The following is a 24654-nucleotide window of genomic DNA, read 5'->3' as shown; positions in this document are numbered from 1 at the left end:
TCCTGCCGCAGTGGTGAGGAGCAGATTGCCCAAGGAGGTTGTGGATGCCGCATCCCTGGCAGTGTTAAATGCCAGGATAGGGTATAGGGTACTCAGTGGGACATGTCTTCTGCAGGAGAGGCTGGGAGTAGATGCCCTTTCACTACCCAGGTCCCTACCAACCCGTTATCCCTCTGTGATTCCAGAAGTTCCCCTCCCGTCTCTCCCTACGGCCCCGCGCGCCCTCAGCCAGACGCTCTCCCCGCCCGCTCCCCCACGCGCTCCCGGCGCCCCCTGCGGGCGGAGCGCGGGCGCGCAGCCACGCGGAGCCCCCACTCCCGCCCCGCCTCCATCCCCCGGGGATCCGCCCCCTCAGCCCCACCCCGGACACAAAAACCCCGCCCCCAGAACGGCCCCGCCTCTCTCGTGCAGACCCCGCCCCGCGCCTGCGCAGTGCCGGCACCGCCGGTTTCCCGCGCGGGTGAGGGGCTGCGCCGGGGCCCGGTGTGTGGGAAGCGGGAGTGCCGGGCACCCACAGCCCAGTAGGGATTCTTCTTTGCGGGCCTTGGGCCCCTTGGGGAACGGGCCTCCCGGTGGGGAAGGGGTCTTCCGGTCTCTCGACTGGGGGCCGGCCAGTCGCCACCCCTCCGTCCCCATTTGAAGTCGGTGCCGCCGAGGCCGGGCGGCGTGTGCCGGGCCCGTGGCCCGGCGGGGTCAGGGACAGGGGCGAGAGGGCTTCCGGGCTGGAATGTCAGGGAGTTCACTGGGTTTTGCTTCTTAGTTGAAGGATGAGAAGTAGCAAGGACCCGTTTTTTGTGAAGTTCATAAAGTCTTCGGAGAGTTCGCAGTATTTTTCTAAAGCTCTTGAGGTAAGTGGGTTTGGTCACCCGTGGGAACTTGGTGAACTGGCATGTGATTTCTGTGTCTGAGTTAGCTGACTGTGCCGTGCAATAGGCTCACTTATATGTGTACACAGCAATAAAGCTGTTTATACAGCAGGGGTGCTTAGTATGCGGTAAAGCTTGTTGAATAAGAGCAGTTTTGTTGGAGAATTTAATGAAATAGCTTCAATTTCAAAACGCAGTGATACGTAAGAAAGGGACATGTAGCCTGGAAGGCCTGGATGGTGGTCACTTACCTAAGCACAGACTTTGGAAGGATGTTGTGTATTGTTTTACACCTTGAGAGGTTAGTGGGAGCCAAAGGCACCGTATGACAGGATCAGGTCCTGAAGGCTTCTGTGCCAAATATTTAAGTCAGAATATAATGAAGACTCAAGGGAATGGGGGGGACACCCGTAAGGTATTTTACCCCTTTCTTCTTCCAATACCGGTTTGCTTTGCTGTGAGCTGCTTCAAGGATGTGTGCTTATGTAATTTGCACAGGATTGCCACTTTATTAGTTATTTGCTAATTAAATAAATGTTGTATGCATTATTTACCTGCAGTCTATAAAAGAATTCCAGTCAGAAGAACATCTCCAGATCCTTGAAGAAGAAACAGTACTCAATATAAAAGAAAATGATAAATCACTTTACATTTGTGATCCTTTCAGAGGCGTGGGTTTCAGTCATCTCAGAAAGGTATGTAACCCAGCAACTTACTTTGAGCTCTATTCTTTCCTTTTTAGAAGCACTCATGTCCATACTTACATCCTGCATGTTCTTTCCTACGCTGAGTGTAGCAGTGTGAACTTCATCCTCTATTTAGGGAAGAAGGTGACCAGCAAAGCATAATGGTTATTTTCACACAGTTGGCAAATTAAACAGTATGGTCGTTTCTGATCCTGCTGGAGTCTCTGAGCTGGTTTTTACGCTATTTATTTCCTGATAAACATGATTGATCTATGAGTAATTGTCGAGTGGATAAGGTAGGCTAGTTGGAATTCTTGGCCATAGCCATAGCATCAGCTGCTTTTACTGAGGCCAGAAAATCTGCAAGGATTACAGAAAATCCAGAACTGAAAGTAAAACCAAAACAGTCAGCTATCTGGAGATGCTAGAGGAGAAGGCGGAGGACAGACCAAGGGCCCTGCCTTCCTCAGAGTTCAGAGACAAGGAATGCCTTCCTGATGCCAGTGTACCCTCTGCTTATTTTCGTTGTGCTTTCCCTGTTACCTTATTGCAGCTTGGCTGTAGGATTGTTGGACCACAGGTAGTTCTGTACTGCATGCAGTCGCAGCGATGTGTCCCGAGAGCCGAGTATCCTGTGTACAACATGACCATGGCCGATGTCACTGTGTCCTGTACCAGCCTGGAGAAGGACGTGAGGGTAAGGCCTTCCCAAGGATGGGTTCTTCAGCTGGCTATCTTTGATATTTGCTTTGTATGGCTCATTACTCAGGCAGCATATATGTCTCATTGTGCCTGTGTCTAGATCCATCAAGTCTTCTATAGACTTGCAGACTATGTGTAGTTTATTCACATATTAATACACCTTAAATATGATCATATGAGTTTATTTTGTATTTTTTCTGGTATGTTTTTTTCTAATACTACCTAAATTGTTAACCATCTGCAAATATTGCTCACACAGCGTAATTGTCATGTTTTTATTTAGAGTGTATATTATGTTCAGCTTATAAGTGCAAATAAAATGGAAATTGCAGTTATATTTTTATGGCTTCCATATATATCTATTTAGTATTTTTTGAACAGTTTTTAAGGGAAATGATGGACAATTGAAATTCATGTTTTTGATGTAAGATGGACATGACTGTCACATAGGTTCTTTTTTCACCCTGATAATTTTCTCAAATTTTTTTTCCTATCCAGGAAGAAGTTCATAAGTATGTGCAAATGATGGGTGGATGTGTATACAGAGACCTCAACTTGTCAGTAACTCATCTTATAGCTGGAGAAGTTGGAAGCAAGAAATACTTGGTAGCTGCTTCCCTGAAGAAACCTATTTTACTTCCTTCTTGGGTTAAGACATTGTGGGATAAGTCTCAGCAAAGGTATGAAAAAAACAAAACTTATTTTGTTTTAGCTAATGGTAATTCTTATGTACAGACTAATTTATTTTCCTAGTTGATTTTACTTGCAAAATAACTACTTTCTCTTTCATTCCTATAGCATAGTAAGGTACACTGATGTTAACATGGATGACTACACTTGTCCTGTGTTCCTTGGCTGCACAATTTGTGTCACTGGCTTAAGCAGCTCCGACAGGAAAGAAGTGCAGCGCCTCACTACTGAGCATGGTGGGCAGTACACAGGGCAGCTCAAGATGAATGAGTGCACTCACCTCATAGTTCAAGAGCCAAAAGGTAAAACTGACAGAATAAATGCTGTTTTCACTTCTGGAGTTGAAGTAGTGTGAATGTGTCTAAGCAGAGAAGCTTGAACTGCCTCTATGTGTCTCCTTCAGTGTTGCTCTTACTGCTTCTCTTTAGGGAGTCACTGTTGGTGGAAAGAGCAACACAGGGCACCTTTGCTTCACTGTAAAGACACAAGAAAGAGGAAAACAAGGAGGAAAAAAAGCCAGAGATATAGATGGTATTTAAAGAAAGGAAAAGGGAAAATCCTAGAGGGTATAAAAGAAAAGAAAAACTTCCATGATTGAAATTAGATTGTGGACCGATGTTTTTTAACTCATTATTTTTTGTGCCTTCCAAATTCCCTACTAAGACAAAATAAAAACTCATTTTTCTTCTTATTGGGAAGATGAAAGGATTTTAGTTTTATTGTGAGAAAAAAGGAAGAGTTTTCTTTTTTCCTTGATTTTCTTCTCTTTGCCTACAGTGAAATATGCTGGGACTTTTTGACCTTTTTTTTGTGTCCTTAAAAACTTTAAAGCCTTTTTCTTTCTTTTGTTTCTTTAATGCCTTGTCATGTCATGAGTTAGAGCAGAAAAATCTCATGGAAGGCTAACTTATAATTATAGCATAAGAAGCTTATCAACAGACAAATTAAAGCATAATTTGTCTGTTAAAATCAGTTATTTGAATTTCTAAATTTTCTTACTTTCCCACCATCTTTCAGGAATCACTTTTTGATGCTTTAGTCTTTTAAAGATTTTGACTTTTTTTTTTCCTTTCCAATTTGTCTACATCTGGAAGGTCAGAAGTATGAATGTGCCAAAAAATGGAACGTGCACTGTGTGTCTGCGCAATGGTTTTCTGACAGCATCAAGAAAGGCTTCTGTCAGGATGAGACAATGTATAAAATAGAGGCTGGATCAAAACTGAATAATGCGCCCAGTACATCAACACCTACAAGTGACACCAACAATCCTCCTAGTAAGTAAGATGTTTTAAAATGTATTTCAGTAAGATAGGAAACGTTTGTATTAAAGAGGAAGAACTGTCTTGAGATGCGTAAGGTACTTGCTTTTATAAATAGTGATTTGACACTTTGGGTTCCAGATTTAGCTTAAGCTTAAACATAGCAGATTGTTTTTATGCACATTAAATATTCCAGCATGTGTAGACTTGAAATGTGTGGATGATCATTAAAAAAGTAGACTTGAGTTAGGTGTACAATTGTGTGCATGAGAAACAGTGGTGTATATCTGTAAGTCCTACAAAAGCACAACTGTTCATACTTTTGCAGTTTAAAACAAATGTATATGAGTTTAATCTCACAGCTGTCTTAGGGGTGAGGTGGAAAACAAGTTTTGTAATATTTTTGTATTTTATTTTTCTTTATGCGCTTGTTTTTGCTTATTCCACACTAATAACAGAAGGACAGTTAAAAGTATTTTGTAAGCACACAGGGTAGCCTGAAAGATACAACCAGATTTAATGTGTATCCACCTGACACTGACTCCTCTTAAATGAGAATTGATTTCTCTACCACAGAGAGTCTTGTTTAATTTAAATAGTATTTCTACTAGGTGACCACAAAACTGGAATAACAACTTTGAAAACAAGTCTCATTGGCTGCTTTGTCAGAGGTGCCATCCTTTAGGAAATAAACAGAAGATGCATCAGTGCTCTTTCTAGTAAGATGATGCTCAATCTATGTGTAAAGAAAGCCCTTGGTTCAGCAAAGGTTTTACTTACCTAGTATTTTTCATTCTTCAAACTTTACATTTCCTTATAGCACCACAAAATCATAAATGGCAAGTTTGTATTTCCTTCAGTGAAGCAGCAGAGACAGCTGAGCCAAATCTAATGCCTCTTTTTTAATTTTATTTTTTTTTAAAGATCATTCTCTTTCGGACGTCAGCCACATTTCCAATATCAATTTGAGTGGTGCTAATGAAACTGCATGTAGTTCAACTATGAGCAGCAGACTGGATCCTCTTTCTGATGAGCTGGAAAACTTGGACATGAGTTCTTTTCAAGCCCCTGAAGATTTGTTAGATGGGTGTCGAGTATGTTTAACATTGTGTACTTCAAAATAGTCAGTTTTAACAATGTGAAAGCAACTATGATGAAGCACTGGCATTTTCTGCTGGAGTCAATTGTTTCCATGGTCATCAACAAATACCAGATTTATTTTGTGTATATGTGTTTTTGTGTGTGTATGTATGTGTGTGTCTACATATCTGTGTGAGTATAATTGTATTAAATATGTAGTAGAAGTATAAAAGTTTATATTAATGGGCATCTGTATTTAAACACTAGAGTGAATGGGTTCTAGAATTAGTGTGTGGGTATATTTGGGGTTTTCTTTCGTTTATGCAATTTCAGGGGTTCATTTCATTGGTAAACATTGAAGCTAGATTAATTTCCAAAGATAAATTAATCTGTGTAAATGTGTAACATTTTTGCTGCTTCTCACAAGCTGCAGCACTACTTTCTGTGTTCTGCAGTAGTTGTAACAAATTATACCAAAACATTCTACTTTATTTGTATTTGGGTGGTTTTTTGTTTTTTAGGTTTTTTAATATTTTTAAGGCTATGTTTGTTGCTCTATTCTCTTTGTAGGTCTATCTCTGTGGCTTCAGTGGCAGGAAGTTGGACAAGATGAGAAGGCTTATTAATTGTGGTGGTGGCGTTCGATTTAATCAACTTAATGAAGATGTTACTCATGTCATTGTAGGGGAAAATAATGATGAGCTGAAACACTTTTTGGACAAGACACCTCACAGGTTGTGGTAACTTTATTGCTTAAGGTCTAGGTGCACCTTGTTTTCTTTCTCCCGCCATCTCTGTGCAGAAAATGCATCAAACTGTTGGAGTGAGTTCAGGGGAGGGCTACCAAAATGGTTAGAGGGATGGAGCACCTCTCCTGTGAGGATGGGCTGAGAGGATTAGGATGACAAAACTTTGGGTGACCTAATTGTGGTCTTCCAGTACCTGTAGGGAGTCTACAAGGGAGGTGGAGTGAAACATTTGGCAAGGACATACAGAGACAGGACAAGGGAGAATAGCCTTGAACTGAAAGAGGTGAGGTTTAGTTTAGATATTAGAAAGAAATTCCTTGCTGTGAGGGTGGTGAGGCTTCTCTGGTTGCCCACAGAAGCTGTGGTGCCCCATCCCTGTAAGTCCAAGGCCAGGTTGGATGGAGTTTTGAACAATCTAGTCTAGTCCAAGGTGTCCCCTCCTCATGGCAGGAGGGTTGGAAGTAGATGATCTTTGAATTTCCTTCCAAGCTATTGTATAGTTCTTTGGAATCACATAGTGGTTTGAAAATCTAAGTAGTTCTTGATTTAAATGAGAAGACTTACAGCCAGTGGTAATAAGTATGTCCACGTAGGCTTTTCAGTACTGTATCTTTGGGTGACCATGGGTGACCTCAGTGAGTAGAAAAGCAAACATTTTTAATGGTGAAAAGAGGTGTTAATATGTGTTTATTGGTACATTGAAGAGGAAGAACTTGGCAATGCAGCAGTGGCAGGTATAATTTATGTTACAGAAAGTAATTATGAAATGCTCTGTTCTCGGACTGAAAGAATTAAAGTCTTACCCAAAGCTTGCTTAGTATTAGAGTTTGTGTGTGTGTGTGTACTGGGTTTTTTGATCTGAAACCTACTGTAACATTTGTATAACATTTTATTTTGTAGGCCTCATATAGTGACAGCAAAGTGGTTGTTGGATTCGTTTGGTAAGGGTTGTCTGTGTCCTGTGGAGCACTATATCCCTCTAAACTACCAGCTGTTGGAGAATCCAATTTTAGAACAGCCTGAAACGAAGTCAATTTTTGCCAAAAAAGCCAGTCTCTTGAAGAAAGACGCTGTGAACATTATAACGCACCAGAAAGCTGCTGAAGATGACTTCCTCTCTCAATATGTAAATAACTATTCTGCACTAGGTATGTTTTACTTAGCATACTGTAGGAAGTTTAGCTGCTCATGATTAGCATTTGAGCTTGCAGAATAACTACAACCTGGCTGAAAACAGCACAATCCTGTAATTTCTTCATTAAACTGTTTTGGGTTGTCTTTGATGTTCTTGTCAAACAATTATTATGCTTGGTTATTTTTTTATTTTTCTTTAACCTTTCAGATGAAGTTGAAAAAGTAACATCCAGAACCTTTAGTGATGTTACTAACTCGACTGCCCAAGGAGAGAATCTACCTTCTGTCTGTAATGGGTCTTTGGCAGAGTCTTCTGCATTGGCTGAAGGAGGCTTATTTTTCAGGAAGAGATTTCTTCTTCTGGGTTTTGGTGAAGAGGATGAGTCCTGCCTTGCAGACATTATAAAGGAGAATGCTGGGGAAGTTCTGCTACCACAAAGCAGAACCATTGCAGACTATGCTGTGGTACCTTTATTAGGGTGCACCGTGAAGGCAACTGTTGATGATGTTGTCACAAATACATGGCTGGTAAGGGAGTTACAGTTTTTTAATTCCCAAATAAACAGGTATCTGTATTAGAAATTTGTCTTGTCAGAATGCAGTTATTAATAGCTTAAATATAAAGAACATACTGAAATATTAGCTTAATTTAATTTGAAATGTGCTAAACAAAAGTCTTCATTAAAGCTTCTGCATCTGTAGGGTGTCTTAGCTGTTTCACTTCATTTTCTACAGGACGCTTTAATAGATGTTGTCATGACCCAGGCTTATGAGGTCTGGCAGCATTCTGTCTAAATGAACTGTAGAAGGAGCTAGTTGACTAGCAGTGATTTGATATTTTTGTTTGATTCATGCTTTTTATAGTTCGTTTTTTTTTAAATTTGTGGCAGAAGAGCACGTCTTTGTAGCTTAAAAGTCGAAGAATACTAGCCATAGTTGGCAAGAGCAGGTTCATGGTATAGATTACCTGCTGTTAGTAACTTTCAGTATTAGGTTACTTCCTGTGAAGTACATCTCTACAGACCCTCAGATCATGCACTGAACTTGAAACCTCCAGTTTAATGGGAGCCTGCATGGTTGGAACTTTAGTGACTGAAAAGTTCTGAATAAGGCTTCAGTATGTCAAACTTGACAAAATAGACATGGTCTAAAAAAAGAGTTTGTCTGATCCAGTGGGAAATCATTTGTCTCAGGTGTGATGCTGGAAGCAGGATTGATTTTGTTGAGTCCATAAATGCTGTTGTAGAGTTGCTGAAGTCTTGTTGGCTCTGTTACTATTTGGCTTGATTTACATTTTTATGTCTTTTACCTTCTTGAAGATCACATGTGTGGAACAGCAGGCCCTTTTAGATCTCCGATCCAATCCACTTTTCACCCCAGTCCTGGTAATGGAAGGAGCTACCCCTCTGGAAGAATGTGTTCTTTCTTTTAGTCAGTTCACTGGTGCAGAGAGAGACTCCCTTGTTTATCTGGCAGGACTGCTGGGAGCCAGGTACTTCTCTTGTCACAGTTTCTCTTGTTCTTAAAGAGCCAATGTGCTGCCATTATGCATTTCATTTCTTCTGTGTAAATATTTGAGTTAAAGCTCTTTTGAATTCCATTCGTTTGTAAAACCTGGTGCTGAAACAATGAGATATCATTATATAGGTCTTTCATTTTGCTCTCTTTTAAGGAAGTATGGTCAATACTCACACAGTCCAATTTCTACCAGAATATACTCAGTCTCTTATTTCCTCGTAACTGAGTCCCAGCAGCTTGTTACTCTGCTTTTGAACCAGTCAGTGAAAGTGAGGTTTTTAGATGTGGCCTTCCAAGTTTCTCTTTGGTTGTCTAGGAAAGGACCGCTTCAGTATTATCGGGCTCAACCTCATAAGAAATGGTGCCCTATTTGCTTAGAACTCACCAAGATCTTTGAAAAACTTTAAGAAAAACACATTTATTCGTGACATGGCAAAATTGTAGCTTAGAGTAAGTATCATTTGATCTTGTTTGGAGCCTGTTTGAACTGAATTCATTGCTGATGAGTTCTCAATCCTGGCATCTTTTTGCAAGATAGTGTCCTTGATGATAAGAGAAAAATTGTAATAAAAAGAGAAGTGTTGTTCATTTGAAAATTATGCTTGTTGACTCTAGAACGGAAGCAAGCCTGTTTCATTTATCTTGCTGAAGAATGTTAGGCCCTGGGTATGATTTTAAAATGGGATGTTGCAGGAGCATTGCTGGAGTATGATATTGTTTTCAATGTTGGTAGAAGCAAAACTGTAGTGTTACTGTGTAACGTTTTTGTTGCTGTTGTTCTGGGGGTTTGTGGGCATTTTTTGGGGCGTATTTTTGGGTTTTTTCCTTGTCTGCAGGTTAGGCTGTAAAATGCAAAGTGCATTCCCTTAAATATCTACTTCTATTGGTTCTTTTTCTGTTGTGAGAATACAATTTATAATAGTATAATGTGCCCTAAATTAATGTTGTTTATGACTAAATGAATGTTTTATCAATCTAATTGTAGAGTCCAAGAATTCTTTGTGCGGAAAGCCAGTGCCAAAAAGGGAATGTTTGCCAGCACCCATCTTGTGCTGAGAGAGCCGAATGGCTCCAAGTATGAAGCTGCAAAGAAGTGGAATTTACCAGCAGTCACTGTAGCTTGGCTTTTGCAGTCTGCAAGGACGGGAAAGAGGGCAGATGAAAGCAAGTTCTTGGTTGAAAATGCAGAGGCTGAAGGTTGGTTCTTAGCAAGTTAGGGGATATAACTGTGTCATTGTACTGTTTGTTCACCATAAAGGAGGCAGGTGTGATGAAATTTTCTTTCCTAATACCTTCAGAGTATTAGAGCTAAAGGATATTTTCCCAAATATAAAGATAGAATTGTAGATTGGTTTGATTTTTGAAGGGAGCTTAAGGATCGTCTAGTTCCAACTCCTTGCCATGGATAGGGACACTTTCTATTAGACCAGGTTGTACATGCAGCCATATTTTTTCCTGCTGTGGAAATGATATTGTGTGTTTGCTGCAAGTCTGGTGGAGTCAGTGGGGTTGTGTGGTTATCATTCAGTTGGGATTCAAGCTCAGTGTCTCAACTTTGTCCTTTTTGACAGGTATGCTGCTCTGTAGCTTGCATGGGAATTGATGAGAGATCCATCTTAGGACTTCAGACTTGTTAGTCTGCAATGATTTGATGCCCCTCTCTTCAGTTCTTCATGGTTGTTGTTTAAATAAGAGTGTGTGTGGTCTATGTTCAAATGAAAAACCAGTTTGCTTGCTTATGTTTTGTTTCTTTTAAAGATACGGAGAGTTTCATTACTCAGCTTAGCAAGACACCAGCAACTCTTAAATCTCCTGATTCAGAACAGGCTACTCATCTCCTTGAAGCTGGAACAAAAGGAGCTGTGACTCCTCTTGATATCAAAAGGTTCCAGAGTAAAGCTTTCCAAGCTGTAATCTCTCATCATACTGGGAAGACAGCTCCTGTTGCACAAGGGGGACCACTCCAGAAAGAACCATCTTTAAATCTTGACACACCATCAAAGTTTCTTTCCGAAGACAAGTTGTTCAAGCCTTCTTTTGATGTAAAGGTGATTTTTGCAAACTTTTTTGTTTGTGTGGCCAGATGTGCATAAACTTAAAACAGCCCAGAAAGCTGTGCTTTTACCAGTTTTAGACTGCTCACGTACAGACTTTCCCTTTTGAAGAAAACCAGGAAAACTGTATCCTTTATTTATATAGTTTAGTTAATGGCCTAAAGTGGACTAAATTTGTTGAATAATAAGTACTGCCACATCCTTACCAAAGCTGCTTTGTGCTTATTGCATCATATACTTGTGTGTCCTACACCTCAGACAGTATCCAGTCTGTTTCTTTGCATCAAGAGACTGATGAATGTGACAAGGGACCTTAAAATTCCTCCAGGTATTAGGAAACAAGTGTTTGCATTTTCTGATGAAATGCTACTTGATGGCATGTTTTAATGTAATAGCTTTAAAGCATTACAAATCTATTACTGCAAGCTGAAAAATGTTTGGGATTTTGGGTTCTGTGTCTTATTCTGAAGGCTACATACAGTAGGCTATAAAAGGCAGCAAAAAACCTCTCCTGACAGTCAGGGAGTGTAGAAATACAGCTGGAGAGCAGGGCTCAGATCACTGCTGGACTCATGACTGAAGTGGATGAACTAGGTTTGATAGGCCACAAGCTCTGGCAACCCAAGGCAGAACCCTGAATGGAGAAGCTAAAGGTGTGCTTGGTGTGCTTTGTTTAAGGTAAATCATGCAAGACCGTACATGCCTATACTGGTCTGTACAGGTCTGTGCAGAATTCAGATTAAGTCGTGTTACTTAGAAACACCAATCTTGTGATTGTGCTATTTTTAGCTGTAGTTGGAAAGGTATATATGTTGATGTGTGAAATCAAAAAATCGGCTTCATTCTTGCATCAAATGGGGCTCTCGTCTCTTTGTTATGCAAGTGGAGGTCCCGTCACTTTGTCGATTGCCATCAAGGGAGTATCTGCACTGGAAGAGCTCCTGAATGATTCACGTGTGCTTTGGAAGGCTTCAGATTTGTTTTTATTTTTCCAGGCCTTAACTGAAAGATCAATGCATTAAATTCCTGAAAAGTTGTTAGGTTTTCTGGGGGGTTGTTTGTGGTTGTTTGTCTGTTCTATTGTGGGGGGTTTTCCATTTTATTTTTTAATTCCTCTGCCCACAATAGGACAAAACATGTTGCAAACACAGAAAAATCCAGTGTTCTCTTTAGCTAGTTCTGCTTCATAAAGTAAGGCTCTGATAATTTTCAAAACCAAGATATTCTAGACCAAAATTTATCTTTTTATATAAAAAAGGACAATGTGAAATGATATTTTAAAAGTGCAGATAGAATCACGTACTCGTATGCAACTCTTGTGGGGCAAGATGTGAGTACATTAAAGTAGTTGGTTGGGGTTAGAAATACCCAGGTCAGGTCACTGGCTTTTCCACTGAGAGGCATTTCTAAGTGATGGCAGTGAACAGAGAGATTAATAAACTGTTCTCTTCTTGTTTTGCTTCTGCAGACTCTAAGATTGGGTTTGCCTTGTACAGCTTTTGTGCAGTAGTACTACAGTTGCACTTGGTAGCTGTTACTGTCGTTTGCAGTCTTGGTTTAGGAGCAAGAAGTCTTACTGTATTTGTAAAACTTGCACTTGAATGAGAATTTTGTAAAGTGTTTTTGGTTTTTTTTTTGGTAGGATGCTCTGGAAGCTCTGGAAACTCCTAAAGGTCCTGAACAAAGAACCAGGAAACTGAGCACACCTCTCTCTGAAGTCATCGGCAGAAACTTAAAAGTGGCACTGGCAAGCAGCACAATGCATGCAGCAGCTCTTACTACCAGCCCTCAATTGGCTGCTGCACAGCCAGAAGTGGTAGGAAATTTGGGGGTTTAGTTGCTGGAGTATAGCTTTAATTAAGAAAAAGGTTTATCTTTTGTGATTTCAGTTACAAAGGAATTTTTGAATTGTTGTGATCTATTGGAACACAAATTCATATGATTGTATTCTTCAAAGACAGTTAAAGGAATGTAAGATAGAGGAATTTCCTCATCAAAGGCAAAGAATTTTAAACCTTTTTCTACTATCTGCACTACTGTCTTGAATATTAAGCAGTTGCTAAATAGCATGGCATGTAAATATGTACCAATTTAGACTCTGTAGTATTGGAATGAGATACTACACTTAAGAAATTCTCAGGTTCCAGCTGAACAGGGTTAGATATTTAGACTAAAGTTCAGAGTCCTTTGTTAATGCATGTGTCTTCTTTTCATGCCTTCCTCTGTGCTTAGTAGAAGAAAAGTGAGAGAAAACAGAAAGGTGTAGGAGGAAAGACATGATTTACGTATTGCTTGCCATGTTAGTGCACTGTTTACTGTTGAGGAGGGGCGAGAAAGCTAATGACCGCTGGAAAGGGAATGCTGCTACTTCTTGTTTTGCAGCTCCTTAGTCTTACTTTTCTCACTCCTCAACAGTGAAATACTTCAGTAGCATCAGGTTTGATAATTCCTTAATTTCAGTGTTCAGCCTGTGATGAAAGGAGTAGAGTATATTCTAGGGAGACAGGCTGAATCATTAGGCATTCCTAGTGCATGATAATAATGCTGGGTTTTGAGCATGGGTAGGGGAGCATCAAAAGTAGAGGAAGTGTGTTTATCTTAGCTTTGTTGTCACTGTATATTTTACTACATGCTTCACTAAATATTAAAGTACTTTTGTTATTGATACAGAAGCCTTCCAATTGTGACTCTCCTGTTTTTGTCCCTGCTACTTGACCAGGAAGAAGAGCCCAAGCCTCTAGCTGATGCTGTTATATATGTTAGTAAAAAACTTAGTAAGAGGCAAAGGGAGCTGAATGCAGTAGCAGCTTCTCTTGGAGCAGACTACAGGTATCTGCCAATACAATGGCTTCTGTGATGTAAATTCTAATAACTTTGAGTCTTTGCATCCTAGTGTGCTTTTACTACAGCTAAACATTAGATTTCACTATCCTAAACAACATTACAAGTTATCCATTTGTAATCTGAAATAAGGCCATTTTTCCCTGCGACATCCCCAGTGTTCTTTGTAAATCCATCTCAGACTGTTTGTCCAGAAGTCTTTTTGAATTGCAGGGTTTTTCTTTTTCTCCTTTGGTTTGAAGAAGTTTAGCTTTTGGATGATTTAACATTTGGTTTATATTTTACATTTTGAATCTAATGTGACTTGGTGCATGTTTCTCCTTGGCTCAAAGCATATTATTTTCTAGATTGTGAGCACAGCTAAGTAAGTGAACAGCTTTTAACAGCTTAGGAAAAATAGGTTGTCACAAAGAGAAACTATAAACTTAACATTTTTTTGATTTAAGACAGAATTCTGCTTCCACTAAATCTGATTTTTGTGTTTTGTTATTGACTTTTATGTAAGTGTTATTATTTATGGTGTGAAGGAAACAACACTTACGTTTTGTAGTACCTTAGAAATGCTGTAGATACTTGGATTAGGTAGAAAATATTTGTTTTTATCAGTTTAAAAATTAACAGTCCTCATTTTTATTTATTATGAGCTTCAAGGATCAGTATTTCACTTGCAGTGACAACAAAAGAAAAAGCTCTTATCCTGGATCACACATTCTTTTCAGAAACTGTTTTAAAATTTTACTTAAATAAAAGCAAAACATAACATAAAGAAAAACTCCTACTTTCCATATGTTTATTCCATTTAATTTTATGTTCTTCAGGAATGCTTTCAAAACACATTGAAGTTGTACTGCCATGAAACTGAATGCTGTCTTTTCTGGCAAAGAAAGTGGGTTCATTGTTTATTGGGCAATAACGAAATAGGCAAAATAACTTGAACAAGAGATAGGACAATTTCTGAGCTGGATTTATGATACTTTTTGGTAGAAATTCCATCTTCAAGTTGTGTTTTGTTCTCTTTTCCAGGTGGTGCTTTGATGAAACAGTAACACATTTCATCTATAAGGGAGGACAGAATGATAACAATAAGGAGTACAAATCTGTTAAAGAACGGGGTATACATATTGTTTCAGAACATTGGCTTTTAGAGGTATGAAGCTTGTTTTACTCCCTGTTTAAAAAATAAAGGGACATGAAGGCTTAAAAACAATCATATGGCAGTGGATTTTCTGTATGCATTTGCACTAAGCTTATATAAGAACTGATGTTTTGCATCTTGCTTTGAATTGATAAATTGAATGATCCTTTTCACTGATGTATGTTTACCTTGTTCTCCATAAGGAGAAAATGAAGTATCTTCCACTGCAAACTTCTGCTACATTTTTCCCAGAACAGCAACCACATTTATCCCCCTGTGTGAAGTACTTCTTTTGACAGTGTTTTTATTGTACTTATGTTTAGGTGTGAAGTTTCTTTTATCTCAATCAGTTCCTTATCTTTCTCTTATCAACTGATGTTATTACAGAGTGCCCGAGAATGTAAACGGCTTCCTGAATCTCTCTTTCCGCACACTTACAATCCTAAAATGAGCTTGGACATCAGTGCAGTGCAAGACATCAGGCTCTCTTCCTCCTCCAGTAAACCTCTTTCAACTGGAAAACCAGCAGAGGAAAATGAGGTATGGCATGTGATAGGAATGTTTGTTCCATTAAGTGATTTGAATTCAGTTAATAATTATATTAATATAGCAATAAAAACATTGGTATTAACTTAGCAATGTCCTGAAGCAGGTTTAGCTAGGGATTAAGAGTAGCTAATGCAGATGTTCCTTAAGGTTTTCCTGCATTTGTAATATTCATCTTCTAGGGTGATGGAGGAAAACACAGGCATTTCAGGATTTGCTTTCCAAATTTGAAAAGAAAGTCACACATGGTTAAAAAGCAAAAAAATAATTGGTGTTTGAGAAGTCTACCTGTCTTCATTGGTTTTAGATTATTCCAGTGTATGAAGATGATGCCGAAGATAACATAATTACTGATGAAATAAAGAAAACAGTCAATGTAGGAGAAGAACAAATTGTAGCAAGTGAATCCAAAGGAGGTAAATGTAAATCACTGTTTTCAGAATATTTATGGATTATCAAACTATCAGTATGAGTCTTTGCAGTTCTAGGTGCTGAATGCTAAGATCTGGAAACCTTAGGTAGCATATTAACGTACTGGTAAAGTACAGCTGGCTTTTATTGCTGTTGGATGCCAGGAAAGGGTTTTCTTCTCTGTTTTAAAGATCTTGACTGCCCACAAGAAAATCATGATCATTCATTGAAAGATACTTCATTGCCATTTCTTTGTTTTTAAAACACTGAAGTTCATCCTTAATGTGACAGGTTTTTGTTTTGGAGTATATGTTATGTAAATAAATGTGTTCTGGAAGAATTGTGGATCTAAGCTAGATTGCGTGAGGAGATTCAGACGTGAACTGAATGGAGATTTCTCCTTCTGTCTAAGAATAGGTGACTAAGGGCTTATGTAGTTTTCCTTGATATTCTTACACAAGTACTTTTCCTCTTTTTAATGTATAGTCTTTGTCCTGGTAGGGGAGGGAGGTTGACTTGAAGTTCAGTTTTCACCGTAACAGTGAGCAGTTGTTCACTTTTCACTTGTTACTGTGTAAGAGTTGTAATATTACGAGTTTTGTTTCTTAAGTTTTAACCCAAGCACTAGAAATGAGGGAGAACTTCCAAAGGCAGCTGCAGGAGCTCATGTCTGCCACATCACTAGTGAAACCACAAGGGCAAAGAGGATCCCTTTCCAGGAGCAGCTTTGATGGTTCTCCAGCCACTCCTGATAGCACACGGTCGGTGCGAAATGGCCGCAGTAGGGTCTTGGAAGCTCTAAGGTATGCATTTGTATTTAAATGTACCTTGTTTTGCCCTTACATTGAAATTTGAATAGGTCTCCAGGGTTTTCAGATGTTTGTCTGTTTCTACTGATGTGCCTGAGTTTCTTCTGCAATTGAGAATCTTTAGATGTGCTAGGTAAAGTCAGGATGTTCTTAATCCCTAGTGGGTGTCTTGTTTGGTTTTTTTTAAAAACCAGAATAGTATAATTTGTTTTAATGTTCAGATTTTGAACTGGTTTGTTTTAGGTCTCTTCAGAATCCTTAGTGTTCTTACAGATTTTGAAGAAAGTGTATATGAATGCTTACATAGGTGATAAAGAAGTAGTAGGCAATACTGCAAAGCACCTCTGAATGTTTCTTCTATTTTTCTTTTCTCTCCAAATGGAGAATAGGATTTGAACTCCATCAACACTGATGTAGAGTAAGAAAATAATGGAAGCCTTGCAAAATTACTCAGTTAGCTTGGTGCTTAATTGCAAATAAATAGGCTTAATAAAGAGTAAGGTACACTGATTTTATAACCTATTCATATGCACATAATAAGAATATCTGCTGGTATTTTGGGTGCCCATTTTCAGCCATGCTGACACTTAGATTCATAAAGTTAGGGTGCTAGAATAGCTTCTATACTGAAATTTTCCTCTTTCTCAGCTATAATTTCTAATAATGAGGTCACTGGGGTGCTGCAGTTGATGTGGTCATTAACATATTGCCTTCTAGAACGGAAGTCTTCTGTAAAATCAGTCTGTAAGGTATCTGTGGTTTTTCCCTTAGGCAGTCCCGCCAGGCACTGGCAGATATAAACACAGAGCCATCTCAGTGTGAGCAGATCATTTGGGATGATCCTACTGCGAGGGAAGAGAGAGCAAGACTTGTCAGCAATCTTCAGTGGCCTAATAGTCCTTCTCAGTACCTTGAGCAAGGTCAAAGTGACACCAGTAAGAATGTGGATGAGTCTACCCTCAGAGGATCTGTGCCTGATGCAGAGATGGCTGGTATAGGTAAAATTAGAAATGGAATATCCTTGTTCTGTGCAACATCATCTGTTTGGTCTTTGGGACTTATAAAATATAGCAGCATTTGCGTTCTACTTACAAAAAAAAGTGACCATTGTTGCCATTTACTCAAATGCCAAAAATACAATTTCATGTCTTTGAGCTCTGTTATGTGTTGCTGTTTTTTAAAGAGAAGCTTTCCCATTCATTTGTAGTCAAACACCAAAGCAGTGCTTGTCTGAAAATAGATGGCTGTGGCTCCAAAAAAAGCCAACAACTTGAAAGACTTCATGAAATTTTCCAAGTTGTTTTGTTTTTTTTGTTTGTTTGAACCACAGCTGGTTTCCAGGTAACCCCTCAGGTAAGTATATGAAATTCAATACCATAAGCAAAATCTTTTGCATTGTAGTGGAAGTATATATAGGTGAAAAATTGGGGTACAAGATTAATTCAAAGACCCAAAAAACCAAGATGTTCAAGTTGCTGATGAACATGCTTGGGTCAGGATTCGGTTAAGATACATTATTTATATTTCCTGTTCTTGAAGGCTAAAGTCTGTTGCTAGGACTAAAGAAGCAACATACCTTTTCTGACAAAACCAAATGTTTTTTCATCTGTTCTGCTTTCTTTCTCCTCTGAGACAGTGGAATCCTTTTTTTCCTCTCTCCCTGCTGCTGCCAACTCCTTCCCTCAATGTATTTGTAGAGTTTCTGTGGCAGCAGTCTTCCTGAAAACTGACTTTTTCCTAGAGGAGGTTGAAGAATATTAGACAATTCCATTCAACTGATTTTTGGTTGAACCAAACCAGTGCAGTGTAGCCAAAGAAATCAGATCATTTGCGGTTTTCAGGTGTTTTTTTAAAAGCAAGGCATTCAGGGACATGAATGGTGTTGGTGGTTTGTGGTATAAGGAAGAGTATCTTTATGAAAGGCAGATGAAATATAACTGTACATGTTGTGACAGCAATTGTGGGGATTTTTATTTTTATTATATTTTTTACTTTATACATGATTATGTTCTGCCAAAGGCAAGTCACACAACACCACTTTTACTTTCACAGCTGTTCCTGAGGCTGGGGATGGAGATGTGATTGAAAGTTTAAAGAATCCCATATGTAGAGATCCTGAAACACCAGTTAAGGATAACTTGATCCCTACTCCCCAGGCCCCCAGCATTGCTTTCCCCCTGGCTAACCCTCCTGTGGCACCAGAACCTAAAGAAAAGGTTTGTCAAAGGGAAAAATATTTATGATTATTTGTGTTCTTAAAGTATTACTGCATCTCTCAGAAATTTTTAATTTGATGATAAATATAAAATGTGCAGATCTGCATTTAAAAGCTTGAGGTGGATTACTTTTGTGCAGTTCTATTTTATTCTTTTTTTTCTATTCTTTTCAATACTCCCTCTTCCTTTGAGATTTTTGAACAAATATTTGATTTTAAAAAAGCTCATTTGTTTAGACAAATAAAGCCTTTTGTCTCATTAGTTAGTGCTGGAATGTTAAGGCAGGCTTTGGAGTGAAGAATTACTATGTGTACTACTTGGAACTCCTCCAGCCATGTTAGGATGATGGAAAAAAATGTAGGTCTTTGTATCTTTGGTGGTATCTGCAATGTTTAGGTACAAGTGGGAAATTATTTTTCTGCCAAAACCTGGTTTAAAATTCTATTTTATTGTGAACTTGGAAAGGGAAATGAGCTTATAGTCTCACCTGCAGTTTGTCACATGATGCTCAACATTTCAGCAGCTCTGTGTCTTCAGAAGCATAATGTGTCATGTTAGTGGAAAGGCCCTCAAAGAATATAGTATTCCAGCTTGATAGAAAGTGAATGAATGAGGCAGTGTGATAGATCAGTGCTTATTTCTTCATGTGTTCAACCTGGCATTCCACAGATGTGAATGAAGGATTACTTGTTATGACAAATTAGTTCAGCTGTGCCCTGAAGAAAGGGGAAACCAAGAGGATGTTTGATAAAACTAAACTAAATTTTGTCAGGTGACGGACAAGTTTGGTTCTGCTTTTCCCAGCTAAAAGAAAACTTAGTATATGAATAACCCAGAATATTTGGCAGAGAAATAGTCAGCTGTCAACCTAATTGTTCTGTCATATTTTCAAAATCTGTTACTGTATTTCCAGACTGTTACTGAAGATAAGAAGGCTGATGAAGAAACAGAAAAACTCCGTAAATTTCAGCTGTCTTCTCTTAATCCTCAAGAAAGAATTGATTACTGCCATCTGATTGAGGAATTAGGTACCAGATATTTGTGAAATGCAAAGAATAGTATGTGTCTGTAGGTCTCTGCTCAGCTGTGGCTTGTTGGGGAAAAGACAGGACTTCTGTTAGTGACTCATCAGATTTGAGGTCTCAAATTCATGGCTTTCTGTGCTTGTGAGAAATTCTTTGAATGTAGTATTATTATTATGAGAGCAATCAGCTTTGCCATAAAAAGCAATGGTTTTGTCTTCTGATAGTTTTCTTTTAGCTGTCTTCACAACAGCCTCATTCTTTACTGTTGGGAGTGCCCAGGATGGGCTCTCTTCGGTGTCTCTCATTCCTGTCTGTATTACTGTGGCATTTTACAGAGCCATTCATTCCTGGCTGCTTCTTCCTCCCTAGCAGCTTCTGCCCATGTCATCTCAATGATGATAATCTCAGTGTAAATTTGAGCTGAGTTTTCATCTGAATTCAAATCGTTCTCACTTTGAGTTGATCCTTTCTGTGTGCAGCATGACACTTAGATAATTTGAATCCAATTTGTTCTTCAATTCAAGGTGGAGTAGTACTTGAGAAACAGTACTTTGATCCGAGTTGCACACACATTGTTGTGGGACATCCACTTCGGAATGAAAAATTCTTGGCTTCGATGGCTGCTGGAAAGTGGGTGCTTCATCGTTCCTACCTGGAGGCGTGTAGAGGAGCTGGCTGCTTTGTTCAGGCATGTGACCCTATCACTAGGACATGAGTGTGTTTTACATTTTTGCATTTATTTTTATTTTACACTACTAGGAAAAGATGACTTCTCAAAACCAATTGCTAGTTTAGGGTACCCAAGCCATGGGAGTTTCAGAGCATCCAAAATATGAGAAGTTTTTGGCCAGCTTTGTCTGAAAACTAGTCCTGCACCAAACTCCTGGTATAAGATAAATGAAATACCTGTGCTTTTTGTAATTGCTTCTTAAAATTGAGTCTTTGAATACCTTTTGGTAAAGGTATTCGTTTAGCTCATTGTTATGAGCTAAATTTACATGGCTTCTCTTCTGTTAAACAAGGAATAAAATCTTGATTCTTTCAATAAATGAACATACAGTAAATTCACAAATACAAAATGTTGGCAAACATTTTGTTTTTTGTCCATAAATAAGCCGCACCTGAGTATAAGCCGCTCTGTTGTTCGCAGCGAGGACCCGCGTGCAACAAAGTTGCCAATTAGTAACAGAACCGCGGCAGGGCGGGGTTTACTGGCTCGGCTCGGGCTGTGCAGGCTCAGCCCGCTCGGGGCTGCCGACGGGGCCAGGTGGCCCAGCCCGGTGCTGCCGCTCGGCGGGGCCGCTCGTGACTGGCCGCTGCCTCTGGGCTCGCTTGCCCTGGCCCGGCGCTGCCCCATGGTGGCAGGCAGGGATGGAGCCCCCCCAGCTCCCGCGGTGGCCCCCACCTCCTCCCGGAGCCGCGGCGATGGCAGCACGGGGCCCGCCCCCATCTCTCCCCCGGGCTGCGGCAGAGAAGGGAAGGAAAGAGCTCTCCTGCCTCTCTCCCCGCCCCCTGTGCTGCCTGCAGGCAGCCAGGCTCCACCCGTGGTGCAACAGAGTAACAATTTGTAACAATCGCGAAATGCCGGCTTTGACTAGCAGGTGCTCCGCTCAGCACCCTGGCTGGCACTTCTGAGGTTGTAAATGTCAGAAAAGTATTCACATATAAGCCGCATTTCCGGTGTGGGAGCAAAATTTTAGTCAAAATGGTGCAGCTTGTATTCGTGAAACTACTGTATATTATTTTTAAATAATTTGATTTTATAGTCACATACATAAATATTTTTCAACTCTACCTTTTCTGATGCCTTCTGAACTGTTAATTTTGCAGTTCTCCTGCATCAGACAGTTCTTTTACATAAACCAGGCTAACTTTAAAGTAATGCCTGTATATGGCTTTATATCCTTATGTGTTAAAACTGACTTGAATTGTTTTGGAAGACACTGCAGAAATATAGCCAGTGGTATCCAGTGTAGTGGGTTCCTTTGTCCTGCTGTTGAATTCTGTTGTACATGTAACTGCAAGAGGAATCAGGTTGTGTGCAAGACTTGATTTTACAGAAAACATTAGTCAATTTAGATAAACATTTGCAATTAAGAGCTGTATCTCTAATTTTACCTAGAGCTGTTTTGGCTGGATAAAATCCATATATATAGCTAGAGTGAGATGGGAATTGTTTGGTGTGGGTTTTTAAAATTAATTTTTCTGCTGGTAAAGTTGTCAGGACTGCTTTGTAATTCAAGCTTATGGTTGTTTCAGGAAGAAGACTATGAGTGGGGAAGTAACTCTGTACTTAATGTTTTGTCTGGAATCAATGTAAACCAGAAGAAACTAGCAGTGGCAGCCATGAGGTGGAGGAAAAAAATTCACAAAGGGAGGCAAGAAACAGGTGTTGTTGAGGTATATAGATACTCCTGTAATGTAAGCTGTTTAATGTGGATGGATAGGACAGGGGTTGTCACCAAGGAACAAAAAACTTCACTGTCAGGGAAGGATAACATGTCTTGTTATCAAGAACAAAATGTCTTGGCTTGATACATTCTAGTTAAGTAATCTTGTGTTTTAAAAATGTTTACAATGGTGTATTGAAAAGTCTTAGTCTCCTCTGAACCGGTGTTTGTGTTTTGCAAGGCTGGAATGTGGCTACTTATGTATGTAAATATCCCTCAGCCAGGAAGATTATGTTTATTCTTCAGAGCTCTGACTGGAGAGCTAACCTAACTCAGTTCTAGGAGACCAAAACTGGTTACTAATTTCATAGTCTTTCACTGAGATTTTTGGAAGCAAGACTTGAACTCCCCAAAGTCTTTCAACTCCTCTCAAATCTGGCACTGCAGGTGAGGATTCATTGAAAGGTGATGTTTCAATTATGTCAGGAAAAATCTGATGTGTGTTTTACAGTAACCTTTTTAAAAGGAATGCTTGTAACAAATCCTCCTTGCCCTTTGCCTGCCTGGAAACCACACTGAGTGTTTGTAGAATGCAACTTGTTGGCCCTCTGTGGTGTTACTGTAACCAATTGCATGCTGAGGGAACAGGGGAGACTGTTTCCCCATAACTGGGGGTTTTTAAAGATAAATTTCTTGCAGTGTCTGGTGTTTTGGAAAGCATACTCTCTGCAAGTGTCTTTTCTTAGAGGGGGCTGGGTGGCAAGCTGCTGATTGTGGCCCAGTAGCTATATGGTCTGGATTTTTTTTTTTGCATGCATACTTAAAGGCAAAACTAGATAATTGCAAGTCTTCATCTGATGGATATTCTCAAAGGGATAAATTGCAGACCCATTAAATCTTTATGCTTTTTCAGTACCAGCATACTTTTGATTGAATTGTCATTTATCTAGGGAGCTTTCAGTGGTTGGAAAGTGATCCTGAACGTTGATCAGACCAAGGAAGCAGGATTCAGGCGCCTTCTTCAGTCAGGAGGAGCAAAAGTATGTAGTTGTTTGAAAAAAATAATAAAATACATATATGTTTGTTTAATTTTTTTTTTCTTTCTGTTTAACTCTGTGCTGGTCATTTTTCATGTGAGTAAAAGGTCTTAATGAACATTTGCTTACACAGGGTAGTTGAGACTTGGTCAAAGGGTGGGAGGAAAAAGCTTTGTCATCTTCACTTTGCAAGTGGTCAGGTAGAGCAGCTTGTCTGAGGTTACACAAGTCAGTACTGCTGGTGGGAATTAAGGATAAAATTTCTGTGCCATGCTCTGATGGGAAGGATCACCCTTTTGGACAGGTATGCAATGGTACAGAATGCAGCTGTAAATGGTATTTGATTTCCCACTGGTTTCCTTTAGTTAGATAAGTGAGATTAAAGGTCATGAGCTGCATTTGTCTTGGGGAAGAAACACAGCTAAACTTCCTGGGTCGTATTTTGTCTCTAGGTATTTTCTGGCCATTCTGCATCTCTCTTTAAAGAAGCAACTCACCTCTTCGCTGACTTCAGTAAGCTGAAGCCAGATGACTCCAGGGTTAACGTGGCAGAGGCAGCAGCCCAGGGAGTGAACTGCCTCAAACCTGAGTACATCGCTGACTACCTCATCCAGGTGGGCACACCCAGGGCTCCACACCTGCCACCCTCCCCAGCCCTCTGAAGGGGATGGCTGCTCTACCAGTCTCAGGCCTCCTTTGCCAGGAATTGTGGCCACAAAGTGCCTGTGCTCAGGGCTTTGATGAGACCTCAAATTTATGCTCTACATGACTTGTTCTGGTTGCTGGCAGTGGGATCTCTTGGAGGGTAGGGAGCTGCTCACAAAACGTGTTTAAAATGTAGGTGTGTAATGTTTGTTTTGTTATTTTCAGTTTTAGATGATGAATGAGCTGTTTCTCTCAGAAGCTGCTGCTCTTGAGCTGACCCACTCTTTTTTTCTTTACTGAAGGATCCACCTCCCCCTATGGAGTCTTACTGCCTGCCAGAAACTGAGTCTTGCCTTCAGAATAAGTCAGATCTTGGAACTGGATTATCCCAGAAAAGAAAAGCACTGGGAGAAATGAGCAGAGTCAAGCGATCCAGAGTACACTAAAGCATATTCTCTGTTCTTAATTTGTACATTTTTAAATATTTATATTTTTTCATTCTTGCCCAAAAAATTAAAAGCTTTGAGTTTCACTTCTAACTTGTCCCGAGATTAAAATAATTCTGCAGTAATGCTTATGGGAAAGATAGCTTTGGTTACCAGTAGCTTCTAAAAGTATGGCAAGAATTCACCCAAAACATACTTTCACGTGTCCAAACTGTCCCATCACTAGACTAGTGATTTTGTTTGTGGACACAGTTGTATAATAATAATTAAGAAATAATTTATAAAATGCTTATCTTTTATCTCTATGTTGTGGGGAAAATACCAGTTGATGAGAATTCTATTGCATTTCCTATATAGTAATGGACACAGATTTTTCTATTAATTTTTCATTTTTTGGTCTTTTCTATTGGAAGGG

At 39.6% G+C, this 24654-nt stretch overlaps 1 protein-coding gene across 1 annotated transcript; it reads left to right on the top strand.

Annotated features, from left to right (window-relative positions):
* The first annotated feature begins 420 nt into the window (after positions 1 to 420).
* Positions 421 to 24332, top strand: TOPBP1 (DNA topoisomerase II binding protein 1). Its single transcript, XM_033082910.1, has 28 exons — positions 421 to 460; positions 761 to 848; positions 1427 to 1561; positions 2106 to 2249; positions 2753 to 2934; positions 3053 to 3246; positions 4039 to 4218; positions 5128 to 5297; positions 5854 to 6017; positions 6933 to 7180; positions 7375 to 7694; positions 8486 to 8658; positions 9670 to 9881; positions 10443 to 10732; positions 12381 to 12554; positions 13458 to 13567; positions 14603 to 14726; positions 15102 to 15254; positions 15568 to 15676; positions 16282 to 16474; positions 17252 to 17478; positions 18533 to 18696; positions 19610 to 19724; positions 20246 to 20409; positions 21981 to 22121; positions 23062 to 23151; positions 23601 to 23762; positions 24096 to 24332. Exons 2-28 carry the CDS (start codon positions 768 to 770, stop codon positions 24237 to 24239), a joined length of 4563 nt encoding a protein of 1520 aa, XP_032938801.1. The 5' UTR covers positions 421 to 460; positions 761 to 767; the 3' UTR covers positions 24240 to 24332.
* The last annotated feature ends 322 nt before the right edge of the window (positions 24333 to 24654 follow it).

Source organism: Catharus ustulatus, chromosome 1 (genome assembly GCF_009819885.2).
Source record: "Catharus ustulatus isolate bCatUst1 chromosome 1, bCatUst1.pri.v2, whole genome shotgun sequence".
NCBI lineage: Eukaryota > Metazoa > Chordata > Aves > Passeriformes > Turdidae > Catharus > Catharus ustulatus.
The sequence above is the reverse complement of the archived record's forward strand: the minus strand, read 5'-3'. Positions and strand labels throughout refer to the sequence as shown.